Source organism: Bombus terrestris, chromosome 10 (genome assembly GCF_910591885.1).
Source record: "Bombus terrestris chromosome 10, iyBomTerr1.2, whole genome shotgun sequence".
NCBI classification, from domain to species: Eukaryota; Metazoa; Arthropoda; class Insecta; order Hymenoptera; family Apidae; genus Bombus; species Bombus terrestris.
Window position 1 is genome coordinate 11,105,313 of NC_063278.1, and position 20,983 is coordinate 11,126,295.

The 20,983-nt window shown below is 34.2% G+C and overlaps 1 protein-coding gene across 3 annotated transcripts in view; it reads left to right on the top strand.

Moving 5' to 3' along the window:
- LOC100649219 (homeobox protein dve-1) overlaps window positions 1-20,398 on the top strand; it is a 58,594-nt gene extending 38,196 nt beyond the window's left edge. For 2 of the 3 annotated variants that reach the window (XM_020864963.2, XM_012312349.3), the window contains 5 exons: window positions 8,410-8,552; window positions 9,256-9,558; window positions 17,175-17,720; window positions 18,088-18,468; window positions 19,834-20,398. In XM_020864963.2, the coding sequence (XP_020720622.1) occupies window positions 8,410-8,552; window positions 9,256-9,558; window positions 17,175-17,720; window positions 18,088-18,468; window positions 19,834-20,010 (1,550 nt within the window). In that variant the 3' untranslated portion in view covers window positions 20,011-20,398. The remainder of the gene's footprint in view (window positions 1-8,409; window positions 8,553-9,255; window positions 9,559-17,174; window positions 17,721-18,087; window positions 18,469-19,833) is intronic. The other variant, XM_020864964.2, reaches the window with a different exon arrangement.
- The last annotated feature ends 585 nt before the right edge of the window (window positions 20,399-20,983 follow it).

A 20,983-nucleotide genomic window follows, 5' to 3' on the forward strand; every position in this document is an offset into this window, starting at 1 on the left:
GAAATTTTACATACAGTCCCATATAAGTTATATTAATTTTTAACTTTTAACACTGTGACTAAATGTCTCTATCTAAATGTCTCTAGTAGGAACAGATATATTGAGAAAGGCGGGCTTCCTACAATTTTCCAATTGTATACATCTGACGCGAATACGATAGCTGAAAATCGTTTAGAAGCACACTTTATCGATGCATTGACATATAAACGTCTGACACTTACAGGAAATTCCTGCGATGTAAACACTGGCTTTAACCGAAAACAGTTCAGCGACATACGTTAGGCACTTGCAAGGAATCCCACGTTAAGCGAGAATGATTGTCAACATTCCAATTTCTGAACTTTTAAGATTATCTATATTTTTTGACGACTTTTGAGAGTTTAAAATTTTAGATTTTTACATTCTTTGAAACGAGACAATTCAACGACACATAAGAACATTACTCATAGGAAAGAATGAAATTACACTTGTGTGATATATTGAGCTTCGACTAATTTTTAACGGCACATTGTTTCATTTACATTGTTTGTACGTACATGAAAAAGTGAATTCCATTAACTTGTATAAATAAATAAATCGATAACTCAGTAAATTAATAAATTGTAACTGTATAATTGTACACAATTTTGTAAACGATTTTTATTCTGTAGGATATGATACTTGGAAATAAAATTTAATTTGTTATCGTACAAGGAAAGAACTGATGCGTATGTGTCCCAACCACCTGTGAATTTATCGAGAATCATACGACTATTTATAAGTAAGGAACAGCATTTGATTTGTTTCTTCAAAGTGTGTAAAAACGAACAGTGATCACTTTTTATGGTATTTTAAATAAAATATACATATACGCGGAACGTATCGCTCGCGTCATACAGGTCTCCATTGTATGTACAATTGATAAATTTTATGCAACAATAAAATTTTTTTGGATATGTTATCTTGTTTATCCTCTCGCTACAACGCGTATGTGACGCACTAGTTGCTCATTACAGTCCTATAATCACACATACATGACGCATTCTAAAAGCTCCTTGGATCGTCTACCTATCATTTTTTTTATTATTACATATATACGTAAAAATATATAACATATTATGTAACATGCTGAAAATTGGAAACTCGAGCTGCGAACAGCGACTTTTGCCTTAAACGGCGGTAGCGAAAGTGTTAAATCAATGTCGAGAGCCTGAAATTTCGCAACTTAAAATCTTGAGAGACGGAGCTATTGCTTATTGAATCGTTAAACTTTGCAAATTGTTTACATACAGTCGAACAATAACGAAAATATTGCAGATGCTTAGGATGACCTATATTCTTCAGAAACGTGACAAGAATATAATATTTAGCGTATAACTCGTCATGTGAAAGATAGCGCAAAAATTAATTCATGCTCAAAAGCGATGAAACAAATTCATACAAACGATGTGTTCGATTCAGGTAACAAACTTTGTATTTCGTACGTTACGTGAAGGAATGGCCATATATACAGAATCGAGAAATGTCAACCTATGTGTAGTTATCCTTAGAGCGAATAAGATAGTATCATTTGTTTTGCTAGCCTACTTAAAAGTACTATCCGGTACAATACAGTACAACGGTACAACAATTCATTCCTAGAATGTTTTTCACATATTGAATTGAACATAAACATGGTATGTTTGCTGCGGTATATACATTTCGTACATACATATCTCTGTTTCTTAATCTAGCACTATAAACCCTGCGCAAAAACATCCTGATATAACTCGTTAAATTAACATATAGTATTTAACGTCGTTTACGCCACTACGTTTATTGTGCCCAGAATCGAAGCGAAATCATTACTTGTTTAAAAGAAATCAATTAAATTTATGCGTCAGACAGACATCGCGGTTTTTCCGCAAACAGCATATTCTTATTTCTAGACAATATTGGTTAACATTGCATAACTAGGGAAAAATCCATCCATCAGCTTCCACCCCGATATCTCAGGCTCAAATTAAACAAATAAACCGAATCTCATGTTAGCTGTCTTCTCTGATACGCTGCAAGACTTTCGAAAACGACAGACTGGTACCGATAAGAAGTTTCACGATATTGTTCTTGAAAATCCAACGAATAATCCGTCCATCGCCTATCGGTAATAGACGACCGGAACCTGTCCTTGGTGCCACTTAAATCATCCCCCAATGAGTTGGCGCTTACAATAACTCGTTACCGAAAATCCAAATTAAGCTCCTTAGTCGAGAAATTTACGAGACGTTCTCCCTCTTCGAGAATCCTGTCCCCGCTCGCCCCCCCCCCCGACCCCTTCTAGTATCTTACGAAGTTTCCTTCCTTTTCCTTCGTTCGACGCAGTTTACCAAAGTAATTTTAATCTTTCGAGTATAGTGCGTGCACACAAATGTCAGTTACCGCGACGAGCGACGCGAAATCGTACGAACCTGTGCAGATGTTGGAAAACAAACTCTTCGCTCGTGATGTGTGTGCGTGTAAGCGCGCGTACACACGCATATTCCGCATATAGATACACGCATATGCAAAACACCTATATACATAGAAACGGATATACATACAGGGAAACGGTAGCGGAGTACGAGCGAACAACGCCCTTCTCTTATTCTCTGTCTTGTATAAGAGCTTACTCTCTAAGCGTCTTAGGGCAAGTTTTCACCCTTGCTTTCATTCAACGGCGACGCATACGTTGAGAGAATGATCTCGACTATCGAGTAAAACGCGCTTCGGAGGTTCGGATCGAGGTTCAGCGAAATACAAAGAGATTAATATTTGCACGACACAACTAATGAATCCGGTAGAAAGAGAGAGAGGGGGAAGATCACGTTGTTATATCAAAATTGGTCCGAAATAAAAGATTAAGGAGACGTATTAACTCTGCATCCTTGCCAGTCACACACTTTTCTTTCATCTTTTCAAACTTTTGATGCGATTTATTCTTCTCATCCCTGCATTATTTTCATAAAAGAACTTGAAGCAAATTGGAAATTATTTTTAAATTCTACGTACAACATATAAACTTGTTACATTCGTCTCTCATTTTTTCGTCTTCTACATCTAATACACTAATTAACTGAGATAAAAAGTCATGAAAAGACAAGAAATAAAAAGTGCCTATGAAATCAAGAAGGGAATGAAATACCATTTCGTTAGGATCTGCTATTTCGCGCACTTTTCAATCGAGTACGGTATTGAGATGTGTTTTTCAGCACGGTGCGTGATCCTGTCTCTAAGAATCAGCTAACACTTAGATTTAGAAGGTTTCGTCGCGTGGCTGGTGATCTTATAAGCCACACTAGCCGTGAGGTTATCTCATTACATCTTATCTGGTGCTTTCTCCCCAACGCAAGCTTAGCGGTGCTGTGGAGCTTAAATCGCACGCGAACTCACGGACACAGCCTTTGCATGCACGCAAATGGAGCACGACCAAGCGATATCAACTTCTGATTTTTTATGTCGCGAACATTACGAAGAATCTTCTTGATCGAATATTTTTCGCAACGCTTAATCCATAATGGAAACGCATGATCTGTAGTACTAAATTGCGTTGCATTGCTATTGCGAACCGAATGTTACACTGTATCGATATTTTCTAAATTAATCAGACAGAGCATGAAAATTGGCATTACAAATGTTGAATCATGCTGCAAACAATATGGTACGTTGGGATAAAATTGAAAACACGACACGGAAGATTGAATAAACGCGAAAGGGAAAGACTTCGAAAGAGGACGGGTGTAGATAAAGAGTTCGAAAGAGTTGGTCGCTTATCTGTAAAGGCCGACATCCGCCGGATCAGCTTCAGATACCAAAAACGCCCACACTTTCCTTCTAATGTACGCGCTTAGGTTAAGTTTCAAGAACGGAAGTGGCAGACTTCCATAGATCGCAAATTCCATCACGTGTTTGCCTCCAATATTTTTATAGATTCAGATTTATTTGCAATCGAAAAGATAGACGAACATTGAATAATTTAGACGCTTGCTTGCGCTCGAATATTATGTCTCCTACATTAGCCTAGGTTATTCTAGTAATAGAAGATACTCTCTTCGTACATGTAGAAAAACATTTACAAATACCTTCGTGATATTGTCTTTTATTTTATATGTTAACAGTAGACTTATGATTTTTCATTTACCTGTGAATTGTTTTCGTTTAAATTTTTACTGTCAAACATGGATTCTAATATCCCTATTCTTTAGTCGAGGCTTCGGGGCACAGCTTGATTCGATTTTGAGAGATTAGACAAAATCGTCTTGGATTACCAAGTCACCAAGACGAAGGGGAAACCTTAGGATCGAAGACTTGGCCGTACTACGAGTCATCTGCATAGCTCTGCTCTTCCGGATGTAGAACATTAGATTTGGTGCGGATTTCTGTTCTTGGAACAAAGAATGCAAATTGTTGGCAGTATTTATCAAATGTTCGAACAAACATAATATTTTGATTTCTATAATACCGTTACAAAAATCATTCAATTACACGTAATATGTATTTCCAACGAATTATTTGCAGTACAAACGAACTGATTTATATTAAAACGAAATGTAAATGCACAAATATAGTAGTTAATCTCAATCCATCTCCACTCTGTAATTTGCAGATTTCATGGATATAAATATAAATATAGAATTGAATATATAATAGAATTATGTGTATGTATACGTATGTGTATTATACATATGTGTGTGTATATAAACAAGGAAAAAAAATTTCGTTTTTCACCGTAAATTACTTAACCAAAATTTCTCTGCAACGAGGCAAGGAATTTTCTTTTCTCTATCGATGTATCTAAATGATCCTAAGGATCTTTCGACAGTGATTTAAAAACGGTCTCACCAATCTGATATTATAAATAATCATCCCCTAAGAAGGAACAGGGGTCGAAGATATAGAAGAAATATTTAGTAAAGATTTTTCGTCTCATTCCCCTGGCAGCTCCGTGTGCACCTAAAGAACCCATTATCACGGTAGCGTGGAATGGGTGATCACGGGGTGTCGAAAAATATGTTCCAACTTTTTATCTTGTATCTGCACCGCCGACTTGGCAATGGGTGCAAGAACCAGTCTGTTAATTTATCGTGTAGAACTTCGTTAAACGTTAGCTATGTGAATTACATTTACAAGGTATATTCAAATATTTATCGGATCGCTCATATATTTTCTTATACATATATACTGTATAATTTCATTTTCTGTAACACATTTTATCTTAATGACAGTCATGCCGTCAATTTTTTTTTCTTATAAACAATAGTTATTCGATACAAGATGATTTAAATTAAATGATAATCTTTTAATACAATTTTATTTATTTTCTACGCGAATTTACGAATATTAGATTCATATAATACAGACGTTATGCACTATAAATAATTACTTGCTAAAATTTATATGCGAGTATTTCAAAATTTAAAAGACGGTATTTTATTACAGTACTCATTTGCAGTTACGTAGGATTATTAAGTTTTAGCTTGTACCTGCATATTATTTTTAACTTTTCCGTTGAATATTCCTTACAAACGTATTCTGAAAAGACACGTCCGAAATTTAATTTTTATCTCTCCAATTTCGCAAGAAAGACGATTTACGCTTCAAAAGATCATTAAAATATATACAATATACGTGTAGAATAGATATCAAACACAAATATGATAGATTAAGTCGTTTGTTGATCGATTTGAAAATATAGCAACTTTCGTAAACGAGAGAAATCTATCAAGAGAAAAGTTGTTTCGTTTCTTCAAGGGTTGTCTTTGGGATGAATCTTATCTTGTAGCGAGAACTGTCAAAGACGAACCGTCCTGACGCTTCCGTCGTGTTTCCTTCACAGCGCAAACGGGGAGATAACCGGAAGCCCGATAGGGTCTGCACCAGAAATGAGAAATGTCTTTGCCGCTGCAGAGATTAAAGATTTTGCGGATGAGTGGTTGACACTTTTTCTCCTTCTTTCTTTCTCTCTCATGTATTGAATACAAAAAATATATGGAAAGCTACGTTACTGATATTTTCAGCGAAATTTCAAGCACAATGAACATTAACATCGTAACGGATATTAACAATACATTTTGCCATACTTGCTTTTCTTTAATTTAATGTCACCTAAATCGAACTTCTAAATTTTTCTTTCTAAGTTTTATTATCTATTATAGAGATGTTATTTTATTGACTATATGTGATTTTCATTCCAGTAATATTTATTTAAAAACCGAACACGTTCTTATGGATATTTTGTAACGGAAAGAATAAGAAAAATAATATGAACGCGATACATTTTGTGATATTAAAAATTGACGAAATAAATATCAAAGCAGAAGATTACAGCAGCGGATCTGCGTATCAAGAAAGCTTGCTAATAAACAGACCGCATAATACGGCCGGTCGTGGTCAAATCTGCGGAGTATATGCCTACCTTAAACCAGCTGATCCCCATACAGAGACGACGCTAGGGCAGGGCACCTTAATGAAAACTATACGTCCCTGGATTAAGGTGGCCACTGGTCAGCTTTCGGTCTTCCTAGGTACGACCTGTCTTATGCATCCTAGGGGTAGACCCTATAGCAACCAGCGTATTAGATGGAAGTTTAGGGCATTAATACCTAATATCATGCCACCGGCAGTAAATCCTTTGTTGGTCATCTTACTGGTAGACTTAGCACCTTACATCACCGAGTATTGAGAACATCCTATATCAGTTTATGATTTAATATGTAAGTCGATCAACACGTTCATAACGAAGAAATCATGCATATTGAAAATAGTTCGTGGTAAACTTCGATATTTCATATTTAATTCGTATAATTGAAACGCGGAAACAAAGGAAATTAGTAATTAGATGATAAAAATATTTAGTAGAGTACAATGTAGAAATTATCCTTCTTTCTGCTTGTGTATTCATGACATTACAGAAATTTTATCGTTTAATATATAGACAACTTTATGAAGATTTATTGGTTATATTTACATAGAATTATTTAAGTACCTATTTAATACGACTATCTATTTTTCTTATGCTCGTATATCGTAGCAAAATAATTTGCCCTTATAACATCAAAAATTGAGAAAATGGCAGAATCGATTTCTCAATTACTTAACTCCTTACTGATTGTGTATTCGTATAACGAATAATTGGCATCTATTCCATGGAAAATTAAAATTAAAAACGCCACATATATATCCTAGATAATTAAAAGTACGATATAAACCGTGACACAACATGTATTTCCGGGATGAACAACTACTTGCAGTTATCGTTTCATTTTCAGTAGAGAGATACCGCCGGTATTTTGATTAATAAGTATTTCGTTGTTCTCTGAATGAAATCGGCAAAACCAAGTTTCCTTCCTTCTCCTTCTTTCGTTGTTTCCTCTCGTTCTCCATTTCCTCAGTTTCGTAGAAGTCTGGGATTATAACCTGAAGTGGGATAGACTCTGGGACTTAAGTCAGGGTTACACAAGGATCGCAGCTATTGTGCCATCGCCCAGCTCTTATTGTCTCGGGATAGACGAGTGGATCTGCATATGCTTAGCACGAGAGTTAGACTTCTCTCAGCGATCTTCAGCTTCACGAATCATCTGGACCCTCGAATTCAAATCCTGAAATGCGAAAGCGTGTGCCTATTGTCGGTCGAATGTATAGAACCGGAACTAGCTTGATTGTTCAAGAAGCCCTGTTCTCCATTTTGAACGATTGAAAACTTTTGTCGAAATACTCTGACTTCGTATTACGTTCGAATCGGCCTAATCGGTCTAATTGTCGAATTATACAAACTTATAGATTATCATAATACAGCACTACGAGTTATCTTAAAATATATACAAATATTGTAATTAATTAAATTTTTACTCTGTGAATTATTATTAATACGAATTATCGTGTTTCTTTGATAATAAAACTGTACACTTAATTTAATTAACATTAGTCAAAAACGGATAACAACTTATATAGGTACTTAATTTTTTCTAAAGCAGGTTACTTTTATTATTACTGCTATTAGAATTATTATTTATATTTATCATATTACGTCAAATACTAAACATTAAAGTATTTTGAATTCTGTAGAAGTAAAATTTTCTAATTAATGTGTCGACATTTCGGATATTTTTATATATTTCCGAATATTTCTATAAATTCGCGTCATACTAGAAGGTATCTTTTGACACTTATATTTGCGCTACAAAAATTAAATGATGAAAGAGTTTTACATATAAACTCTACAATTTTATGAAAAATGACGTAAACATTTAGAGAAAATCGTTACAGCAACAAGTTTATCAAGATTTTCTACAAATCATTTCTTATTTATGAAAAGAACTAACACTTCACTAATCTATGCGAATATAAACTCGAATGTCATGTTTGAACGAATGTTATATGAGAGAATCTTAAGAAAGAAAACAATGTTGATTTCAGGAAAAAATCTTCCAGTGCACTGTGTAGTCGAGACGATTCACAATATCGTAGAAACGCATGTAAGCAACTCTCGTGAGAACTGGCGGAGGCCTCAAGTAGAAACGGATTCTTACGTTATCATCCCTGTGGCTATGCCTTTCCAAGTGAGTATTTCTCTTTTTTCTTAATGTAAAGTTAAGTATTACTTTCTAAAGACCGACATTTATTTTTCGGAAAGTAATAACTTCAATCAGCAAATACAAAATTCTAATAAACATAGTAGTTACAAGCATACTTTCTACATAAGAATGGTCCAAAGCTCTTTTTCAATTTTAGCTATTTTTGTAGTTTTTTTTTTTTATTGTAATATCACTTTATAATTAAGAACAATTTATACTTTATAAAACAAGCAGTATTTAAATGTCCTTGAATACTTTAATAATACGACAAGCGATATTTTTTAAATTACAAGGATGGTAAAATACATATTTAACTCTAAAATGAAATAAAAAGACATTTTTGATAACATAAAGTTAATTTACAATGTACTTGATTTTAAGACTGATACTCTATAAAAAATGGAAAATGTAACTAAAGCTCTTCCCTTGTAATCTCCATTTATAAATTAACAATTCAGTCTCTCGAAGTTAGAAGAAAAAAATATAACACATAACGTTTAACAAAAATAATTTTCGCTGTGATTTAATAAAAATAGTGTCATATAATCTGAATAAAACGATGCGCCATTTACCCAGAGTTTACAGATTCCCTGTCTTTAACTTGCTTAAACTTAACCCTCTTTTTTACTTCGACTCTCACTACATATTCCAATAGTATTAATAAGATAATTCTTTCGCTTTTTTGCAGGATTTAGTAGGCGAGGCATTAGTACGTCTTGGTTATTCAAGCGATTTGATACCAAGCGCTAGAGGAAGTATCGTCATAAGGAACTGGAAACCTCTGCCAATGGAAAAAGTTGCGGACGGTCCTTTGTTAACAGTGGGTGATATTTTAGCTGAGTTAACATCAGTCGCCACTTTGAAGATTCAAGTATACCGATCGAGGCCGCCGCCGCCTAGTCCAGCGGCTGAAGTTAGAAACAAATTATTAAGATTACTGTTACTCCATAGTCATGCACTTCTCGTCTCAGCTGGTTGTCCTCTAGACGAGGTAAGTTTATCAACTTTAAATCAGCTTTATGTTTAATACGTCAATCGTTATGTCAGTCTTTACGTTTAATACGTATGACAACGTCCAGAAGTACGTTTATACCTGCTCGTTTCTATAAAATATTTAATTTAATTACAAAGTTATAAAATAGAAAAAATAGAAGTACTCATCCATAGAAAAATGTAGGACGATGTTATCTTTTATCAGAACTGTCGTACAATATCATGATATGATAAAATTCATTTTTAAACGTTAATATGCAATAAAAAAGATTTACACCTGTAGACGTTGAGCAACATCATATAAATGTCTCTTATGGAACATCCTTCCTCATCATCTTCGCTTGATTGTCAAGTTACGAATGAAATAGAGAAAACTAAGAAGAATCGATAGATGAAAGAAATTCGTAAATTATGTTACGAACCGGATTAGGCCAGAATCAAGTTATGAAGTATGTTAGTATGGTAAATTCAACGTTGCTGATTAAACTGATTGCCAAAGAAAATATACGCGGGGATGAACCCCTGCAACGTGTGGTTAACGCTGGGAGCCGCAGGAAACGTTACTCGTAGGCCTCGTAACGTTAGCTAATCGTTTACTCGAGCGGCAAAGGTATACCGTTGTGGAGTTTCTCAGCGAATATTATAATTCGATATAATGGTATATAGTGGAGAGTACTGTATATGCATATTCTGTAAACTGGGGCATACAATTGTTCGGTGTAATTATCGCAATTTCTATGCGTTGACTCTAACTACAAATCACAAAGTAAGGCAATAAGTTCGATCACGACTTTGATACCTGATCTTCCAGAATTTTATGGTACAAAGACTCTTGTCCAACTGGACTCACTTAGCTCTTATTCCTATTCTTTTTATAGCCAAAAAAATAAGGAGAAGAAAAGTAATAGGAGAAGAAACAAAAGAAATGTATAGATGAAATCTATGCACTACGCGGGTTTTTCGCGGGGAAGGTCCATGCTTCGCGTTGATCTCACCTCACAGAATCCAAGCCGAGCATCCAATTCTCAAATAAGAAAATTAGCTACGTGGCGCGAATGTAAGAATTATGTTAATAGATTAGATTATATTAAATAAACAATTTATATTTTATGACATTATCCGTTGACTCCACACGTAAAAATAATAAATATTGCTATCATCAATAGTTTCTCGTTAATTCCTATATTTTAGTAACGTTCATCTATTATTAATACATAATAATACATAATAATCAAGTAAAATGTCCACATACTTACGAATAGTAGTATATATTCATATATCATAAACAGATCTGGTCTTGTCTGTTTTAAATATTTCCACAATATTGTTATACTGTTATACTGTTATACTATACTGTTATACATATTTCTATACTGTAACATTGTTTCTTTTTTATAATATTTATACTGTTATACTATACTGTTATACATATTTCTATACTGTAACATTGTTTCTTTTTTATAATAATATTTTTGGAAACTTTTCTAAACAATGTTTTTTTTAACTAAGTTAGAAATGTAATGGCATTACCCAATGTGAAACAGTATTATAATGACAATTAAAGACATAAACAAGTTATTGAATGTTCACGAGATTACAAATTAAATTAACAACAAGTTCAATCAATTGTCCGAACAAAGATTAAGATCGACTAACGGTGTTAAAGCATTAAACCACGGAATTTAAGAACAACTTAAAGATCAAGCAGCCGAAAGGAATCTCCGTGTAAGACCGCTTAAAAATGTTTAAAATGTAAATCTAACCAGAAAGTGCTTGTCTTCGGGACACCTAATCTCATTAAGAAGTCCTCCGTCTTGTGCTCTTGTTCGTCCTTTAAGAACTAGCAGTAATCTTTGCCAGATTTTTGGTCTCGATCCCCGTTGATCTCCGCTTTAAATAAATGTTTTCCCAGTTTCAAGCTACCACAATGGTATCTAAATCCTCCTTGTTCAATATAAGAAACATTTCCAATTAATTAAACCTATTGTTGGTTAATAATTGTACAATTTATTTTGCTCATCTTTATTTTATTTTAGCTCATCTACTAACACTTCCAACATTTACACGACATACTACAAACCATTAATAAATTTGAACAAGAATGGAGCTATAGTATGTATTTTATATTCTAAACTTTCACGATGATTAATTAGTATATTTGTGATTTTTTAAATCGTATTATTAGTACATTGCGTTTTCAGGTGAAAGGTTTTCAGGTCTGAAGAAGTGAACCGGAATACTAGTACTAATAACACTAATACATGCAATACTAATAACACGATCGAAACCCGAGAAATCACAAATATATAGTACACTATAGCATTGTTATCCGTGACCATATGTCCTACGAGTATTTATATTAATATTTATAAAATTATTCTCTACATATATGTATTCATAACACAATGCAAGGATACTCGTTTTGAAATTATTCATCTTTACACTTCGAGATTTCAGCAACTTCTAACAATTTTTTAAATTTATTTAATCAATATCGATTTTCTTCTTAATCCCCTTCTTGACTTTCTATCGCGATACACATTTCTTCGGACATTTCACACTGTGGCTATCAAAATGATACTCATAACAATATATCTACTGATCATAACTTACTGTGCATACCATATATCTGAAAAACTTAACAGTTGAATAAAGTAATACATATTTTCAAGACGAATAAAGGTCCGAAAACCTCGGTGATTTTACACACATCATGTTTAATTCGTAATTGAAATGATCATTCTCATCGATTGTCCAGAATCACGTTCAAAAGAATACTAACAACCGAATCACCGAAATAGAGACATTTTTTCTAATTCCTCGGAAGAGATAATCCAAGGGACTGGGTTCGCTCGACTTCGTTTCTTCGAAGGTTGAGGCATCATCGTACGATTTCCATGAGAGAGCAACGCGAACGCGCCCTTTCGACGGCAACGAAGATCTCATAGCATGTGATAGGATTACCCTTTACTCAACCAAATTCGCAGCCTTCATCAAAAGCCCCTCGATATCGGAAGAAGGAGAAGGGTGATGGGGTATGCCACCCCCTTCGGGCGGGCATTATCTAAGTGCACTCTCTTTGAAGATCCTGCTATACTCGCCCATCCCTGAACTTTAATGCCGCTCGCGGTGGTCTATGATTACCAATTTTCCCTGACAGACGTTTCCTGTTCGAGTTTCGGCCCGTCGACTAATGGCGAACGGCTGTGATGGAGAATCACCGACTCGAGTTCATGCGACTTAATCTGCCGATCATTTGGCCAAGACTCGACATTCGCGCTAGCTAACACTTGCTAACCAACCGATTTATGAAGTCTCGACAAATTTGCATGATTAGCTGTCATGCCTAGAATTGCCTTCCTTAACGTTTAGTATCATTGCCTAGAGCTTCATTGCTACAGCAAGGTCTTTATGTAGACTCGGATCAATCACAAACGCGAATTCATTGTTCCATAAATGTTAGATAATTCTCTCTAGTTGCGCATACAAAACATAAAAACAGTATACTTGCTCTGTTCTTGTAAATATGTACATACATATGTATATCTCACACATGATTTGGCAAGAAGAATTTTTGAAGATATATTAAGAGAAAGTATAATAGAATTTTTCATCGATATTTTTATCATGTCATATCATACCATTATAGGAGAAGAACCGATATATATCATACCGTTATATATATATAGGCAACTAGTATATTAAGTAAGTATCCTCATCCGTTTCCATCGCGACAAAGTGAGCAAACAAAACGCTACTACTTATAAAGAAGTAAAGAAACATATCAGCGGAGATAATAATTTGTACATTGACGTATTGTGTGAGAAAGTAGTACTAAAAACGATATGCGTAAATAAGAGACAGCGGCTGGTAACATTAGCGAATCTAGAATCTCGCAACAACAAATTTAAATCCTTGTCTAATTTTCTTGATGGTTTTCCTGCTGTGTCTCCCGCTAGTATCCAACCGTTAGCCTCTGTATTACGAAAAAGTCTACATTCGAGCATTCGTTGACAATATGAGTTCAGTCGAGATTATTTGATCATCAAAATATTTGATATCAGTTCTTGCGATGACGATTGATTTACTACCACCCTGCGGATGATCAGCTGACGCTACTGCGTCATCTGGAAATAATAAATAGGCGTAAATCAGAGCTCGAATTACAGCGCGATGTTGTCAGATAAGCTTGGGTGGCCCGTCTTTTTTCTTCGACGGTGTTTACATGTATATCAACCGATTTCTGAAATCTCGTGCCCTGTCAACCGCTTTGTGTCTCGACTGCCTACCTGAGTGATTAAGTGCTGGGTTGTAAAATTCGTCGGATGAGAAATTCTAATGGGTGACAGCCTGTGGATAATAATTGTTCTGCGCCGTATCTGACGCTACCAAGGTGCCATGGATACGCGACGGATTACCGCGTTATTAAAGTGGCGTCGAGCACCTTGATCCTCGCGGGCGGAGATATTTGTTCTTATAAATCATTGTCCAGATAACGCACACGTTTGTCAAACCTCGTACTACTTCCTACGAATCTAAACTTTTCCATAATCTGGCTTCTTAATGCCATACCACCGGTGGAATTATATCGCGTGAACAACGATATGTATATATTTACCTCGATACCCTCCTAACTCGTATTATCACTCGATACAGTAATACTTATAACTTTATTACTGTGTAATTTTTATGGACGTCATAGATATTATTAACAACTATTTTCATACTGGATATAATTTGTAAGAAGCAAATAAAGTCGTATAAATAAAAGTGTAAGATACATACATTTCCAGGGTCGCTTTGTATTTAAATAGCATTGTAAAAATCACATCGTACGCGTTAAATTGTTTGTTACATTACTTATCTTTTATTAATCATCTGTTATTTTAATTGAATAAATAATCTCCTATATAATTTTGAATCCACTACTCACGCAGAAATGATTCATTTTTCAATCCAACCATGTTTTGTTCCGTTTTGTGCTTTACTTTTGTTGTATATATTTATATTACGCATAATAATAAATAACAAGATAGAACACCTTAAAACTCGCAATTAAAAATCATTTCAATGAACTTCTGAGACATATGCTTCTGAAATTCTTTTTGTACTAATACGTGAATAAAACGAATACGTATGAAAGTATTTAATTTAGTACTCATTTTTTCTCTTTCATTTAACATTTCAAGTTTGAATAATTAGTTTATATCTTAGTTGTTCAGTTTCTACTTCAATTATATACGAACATTTACAATGCCTTCTTTGTTAACAAAATTGTTAAACTCCCCAGGCACGGCACATACGTTCGTAAAGAAGTATCTATTGCAGATAAAGTAATAATTTTCTTTTAAATTGTATAGTTTTTTCAGTGTATTTATTTGTTTCATTCGCCGCTTATTTCATCAAATCTTAAATGGAAAACAATTGAGATATTGTTATTATATTTGCCGCACTCAGCAGACACTCGGTGTTATTAAAAAGGAAGCAACGTACTTACAAATGTAGCAACAGAATAACGTTCATCGGCAGATGCATGACAATCGTTTATGTATCTGTAACATGTATAAATGAACTTAACCGCGTGTACGCATCAATTTTTATCCGGCGCAAACACGCGCGATATCGCCACAAGTACGCACGTTCATATGCATACATACATATATTTCTCCATGTAATCTAATGAACTGTTGAGAAACGCGCGTGAATTCATTCGTCCGTCGACTCTTAAAAGACGCGATTCTTCGTGAGTTTTCTATGATCTTTATGAGATATAAAAGTGCATAACTTTTCAGCAAACATTTGGCGCTTCGGTGTTTGAAATAAACATTTCCTCAAATTCATATATAGCAATTAATCGTATCTGCAGTTCTTTCATCGCTATCATTATCACTAATGGCACTATTGTATCGCTAATTCGTTCTTAGAATCACATTATGTTCATTATCTTTACTTGCATTTGCAATTTTTCTTGTACCAATATCCTTGTTTGCCAAAATCGTAGCTGCGACTGATAAAACTGAATCGCATTTCAATGGCATCCTGTGTGTAATTTAAACTGTTTAACAAATTCAGCTATCTTAACGTACAAGGGATGTTCTGGACCAAGAATAAACAGAAAGAAAGGATGTTAAACTAAACAACGAAATAACAATCCGGGAGGCGGTAAACATTTGATCATTTATTTTTGCAGCCAAATTTGAAGGTTATTTAGACAGAATTATTACTGTTTATTAAGAAATGGAAAGTCTAGTTACGGGTTTTTGATAGACATAGCCATGGCAAGGCTTTAAATAATTTGAAATAAAAACTAGTTGCACCTTCGCGAAAATGAAATTTAATGTAATAATTAATCGTATCGTGAAACTCAGTAAGAAAGTCTAGCGGATAAATGGAAAATTAATCTGGCCTGGAAATAGTGAAAAAAGAAGCTTAGTGGACTTATTTTCGTACGGCTGAAAATTAATTAGATGACAATCTCATTATAAAATGAAGAAAAAAGACAGTTTGGATGTTATTCGAAGTCACTAAAATATTTCCTGCAAATACCAAGAAATCCGTACGTTTTTTCGTTTGCGATCATACAAAGAACGCAATTTTATTCTCACACGCTTGAAATTTAGCCACATAACAGTTCAATGTATGAAGTAATGAAAAAAAATAGTCTGGCTGTCATTTTGAAGTACCAAAGACAAGCCAGGCTCGCCAAACGCATTAATTGGCGAGCGCTGTAACTCTCTATTGCTGAATGAACAGAGGTGACCGCGGTCTATTTGCTTAATTCCGCCTTTTTAAAATTTTTAACGCAACGAAGACAAGTACGTACAAAAATGAAGAAAGTTTTCAAATTACTTTGTTACAGCAATTGCTGGAGTCCAGAGACAAATTGTTGAAAATAAGTGCACTAACTTCTTTCTGTCAAATCTTCGAATTATCGTCAGACTCGTTCTTCAACGTTGTGCATCAGCCAGACTGTTGTTTTACATAATTTCATAATAACATTAATGATTAAAAAAATTTTCGTATGTGCGAAGATAACTGCACCATACCTTGGAATCAAACTGAATTTTTTAAGCCCGTTGTATTTTTTAATTAAATTTTTTTAAATAAAAAGTTTTTAATCGAATAACGTTACCAGATTGCAAATTCCATAATCGGAGATCAGTCACATTACTTTTCTACTAAGTTTGATGATAGTATTGATAACATTAATTAGTATGTCAAGTTTCATATATGTGAAAAAAAGAACAACGAATTTATATTTTTAATACATCGTTTTCATAAGTAATCAATAGCCAGACTATTCATTTATTAATTATCATCATTAAAAAGAATCGGAATAGCTGTAAGTAGCGCGTATGAAAATAAGCGATCAAAAATGTTCACTGTCTATCGATCTATAACGTGATAAGCAAAAATCGTTAAATAAGACTCAGTACCACATGCCAGCACTAAAATACCTAGAAAATGCGCTTTCAAAGAGAAAATTACGAGGATGCTGCCATATTTATTATTTAAGTAACAACAAAATGCATTGAAACTTGCAGAAAGGTCCTCATCTTTGTTGCAAAGCAATTGTTTCAGTTATTCAAGTACGACTTATTGTTTGATTTGCAGATGACACTGTTATCTCTCTGTAGAGGTGGAAACGATTTATCAGAGGAAACTAAACGAAACTTCGAATCTTGGTTGCAACAGCAACAGTTGGGTTTAGGTCTAAACCCGATGGTACCTTCCTCCAACCATCATCAGCATCACACGCAGAGCCCTCAGCCGGACGGAGGCGGTACCATTGGATCGGCAGGTACGATCGGTCCTCCGCATCCCGCGCTTCTTCAATACTCACATAAAACTAGGATGAGAACGAGTTTCGATCCCGAACTGGAGTTACCACGGCTTCAGCGATGGTTCGGTGAGAATCAACACCCGTCACGTCAACAAATTCAACACTACGTCTCGGAATTGAATGCCCTAGAGTCTCGACGAGGCAGGAAGCCCCTGGACGTAAATAACGTTGTCTACTGGTTCAAGAATGCCAGAGCCGCTCAGAAGAGGGCTGAGAACAGGGGTGTCAATGGTTACAGCCCTCCTGGGCTCAGTCCGAGAGGCGCCAGTATTGTCAGCGAAGATTGTACAGACGAGGAAGAGGATTCAAGGAACCAGGTATGTGCCGAAACACGAAAAAATTAAAATAACTGTTGCTCCTCTAGCAGAGATACGAAATCAATGGATTTTGATTAAAGCTCATCTTGATGCAATTGAAAACAAAGTTGTAATTTTTTCAAAAAGAAGAGCAAAATATTCGATGTTATAATAATGAATCAAGTAAAACCCTAATTTTTGGCAAATTTATTTTTCAAACAAATATTAAAACGAGTATTAATCTTGATCGCTTTTAAAATGAAATTCAGTTAGTAAACATACATTTTTAAATAAAGTATAAGGTACAGCAAATTTATTATTGGTATAACGATTACTACGTAGCTACCGATGTTTAATATGTAATTATTATTATGCATTTGTATTTTAGTCGACATCACCTTCTCCCTGTCCACCTGGCAGCCCACCCGTTGGTCCATTGTCACTTACAACCAGACCCGAGGATCAACAACCTGCACCTTCAACGCCATCCTCGGTGAAACAAGAAGACGCCAGGGTATCCTCTGGTTCAGAAGACGACGAGACAAGACCGACCGGTCCATTGCCGCCTGGATTTTCTCTGGTTCCTAGTTCAATGTTTGGTCATGGAATAATGTATATGTCACCTTATCTGCCGCCACGTGGATCTGCTGGTTGTTCCACTAGCATGTTGGACGAGAGGAGGAAAAGGAACCGGACATTTATTGATCCTGTAACGGAAGTGCCGAGACTCGAAACTTGGTTCACTCACAATACTCATCCCAGTCACGCGGTAAGTTGAACGATGTTATTTAATCATCCACATGTACATTTGTCATTACTCGGCATTAATACTCATCTAGTCATTGGAACAGTTTTACGATATTTCTTGGATGCTTGAAGCTAATACTATTTTTCAAATCATTTCTTTCGCTTCCTGATTTGATGTAATAGGTAAAAGTAGCACTCATGATTGCTCAAGCTTAAAATATTAGTACGTTTTAAATATGACGTTAGTAAAAATAAATTTAACATCGCTATATTATTTCATACATCCTTATGCGTAATTTTATCCTTTCTATGTCCTTGATTGTGACGAAGATGAAGTCAGAATTGTAAATTGCATTCTCTTAAAGATTATGCTTTTAATTCCTGTGGCTGTGAATAAAAAGATATAATACAAAAAATAAAATTTACACACTTTTATATAGAATGGTTCATTCAATATAGTATTTAATGCATATTCATTCGCGTAATTTAAATACTTTCTAAATTATAGTCAAAAATTGTTATATACGAAAGTTACGTGATTTCAAGAAGCACGTAATCTGCGTACTTTTTCGTGGAATTATTTCCTTCGAAAGATTTAATGGCCTATTTTGTTTAAAACAGCATTATATTTTTTGCACTGTTTGTTATATTTTTATACCAAAATTTTAACAATTCTAAATAAAATTGCTTATACTTATACCGACATATGTATAAACGAATTAATTAACTGAATATTTTGTCTAATATATGGAAAATATATTTTATTCCTTTAGTAGCGATAGTATTCTCAGGCTTCTTACGCAATGATGAAAAAGAAAAAGAAAATTGATATTCTGTATAAACGAAAAGATAGATATTTATGTCCAAATGTATAAAAAAAATTACACGAGAAATATTTTTAAAATGATGATGGAATAAACGAAAAATTACGTAAAGGTACAAATTATGCCAAATAAATACTCAAAAGATGAAGCCAAACGCTTTGTAAATTATTAAATTGAAAGTTATCTAGTACTAATACATTTCTGTACAGATTTTTTTATTCTCTAAAATTTTTTTAAAATTTGGACACAAAAAATTAATATCCTATTTGAGAAAATAAAGTTCAGCTTAAAATCTCCGAAACGATTACACGTGAAACAAACTACATTCCATGTGTTTATAACATAATAAATTTAGATGTTATTCAAGATATATGAGTAAGATAAACTACATTATATATTTTATTATTGATAAATGCCCAGTCTCACACTTACTTTTTTACTTCGAAAATTCAATAAGAATCAAGACGTAACTAGAATCTACTTTGTTTATAATTTTCATCCCATTTTGTTACTTTTGTCAATCAATCGATTATTTTAAGAGGTTTAATTTGTTTAATTCGCAGTTGATTCTGAAATATACGGAGGAGCTGAATCGGATGCCGTATCGACAAAAGTTCCCGCGACTGGAACCAAAAAATGTACAATTTTGGTTCAAGAATCGCCGGGCCAAATGCAAGCGTTTGAAAATGGCCCTTTTTGAGGGCGAATCACCACAAACGCACCCATATCATGCAGACTAGCTCGCCCCCTCATGTAACGTAAAGTAGGAACAACCAAGGTGTCACAAGACACGATCATTTATGTACTGTAAAACAGAAGAAAAGAAAGAAGGAGGATTGGAAACATCGTTAATCAACCTGTTATTCTTTAATATCGTTGACTTGTAACCATATTTGCCGGTTACACTTTTGTTGTAATTATCGCGTAATAATTAATATAATTACTATGGACCTTAATAAGTGTACATAATGAGAATACTGTCGAATAAAAACTATACGTCATGATTTATAGCATCGTCATTATCCTTCTTAAATAGTATCGATGTGTCTATACTTCCTTGTTTGTAAATACTCTTCTCCTCGTCTGTTATGGCTTAAGGAACAAATAAATAAAGAAACTTTTCAAACATGCGATGCATTGAGATATTATTATACCCATTTCATAGTATTTATTTTGTTTAACTATTTACTTATGCTACCAATGAGGCACAATTGGATAGTAAATGTTACATATGTAATTATTTATTTGAGGAATGAATTTTGTTGAACTGCGAAACAAATTTTTCACTTTTCTGTATTATTATTAGCAAGAATACGTATCTTTTGATATTTTTACTAAGATTTTGCATAATTTACTAGAACTTGAAAGTAATTTTATCGAAAACATTGATACATTTATCATTTAGTTAATCGTTAAAATGCATTAACCTGTTAAAGTGCAATGTTGGATATATTCAATATCAAATAGGAGGGAGTTAAAATTGATACAATAGTTTTCACATACACCGATGTGAGAAATGTTTATTCGTACAAAGACGAATATACGGAAGACTGAAAAGTAAATGCTTAGCTTTAGCTCTATTTTGAATTATTTTCATATATTTTTATTATATTTAGTTCTATTCAACACCTAGTCCTATTCAATATCTAATTAGATGCGATATATAAGATATGATACAGACCAGCATAAATGTCTGTAATAGTGTCTGCGAGT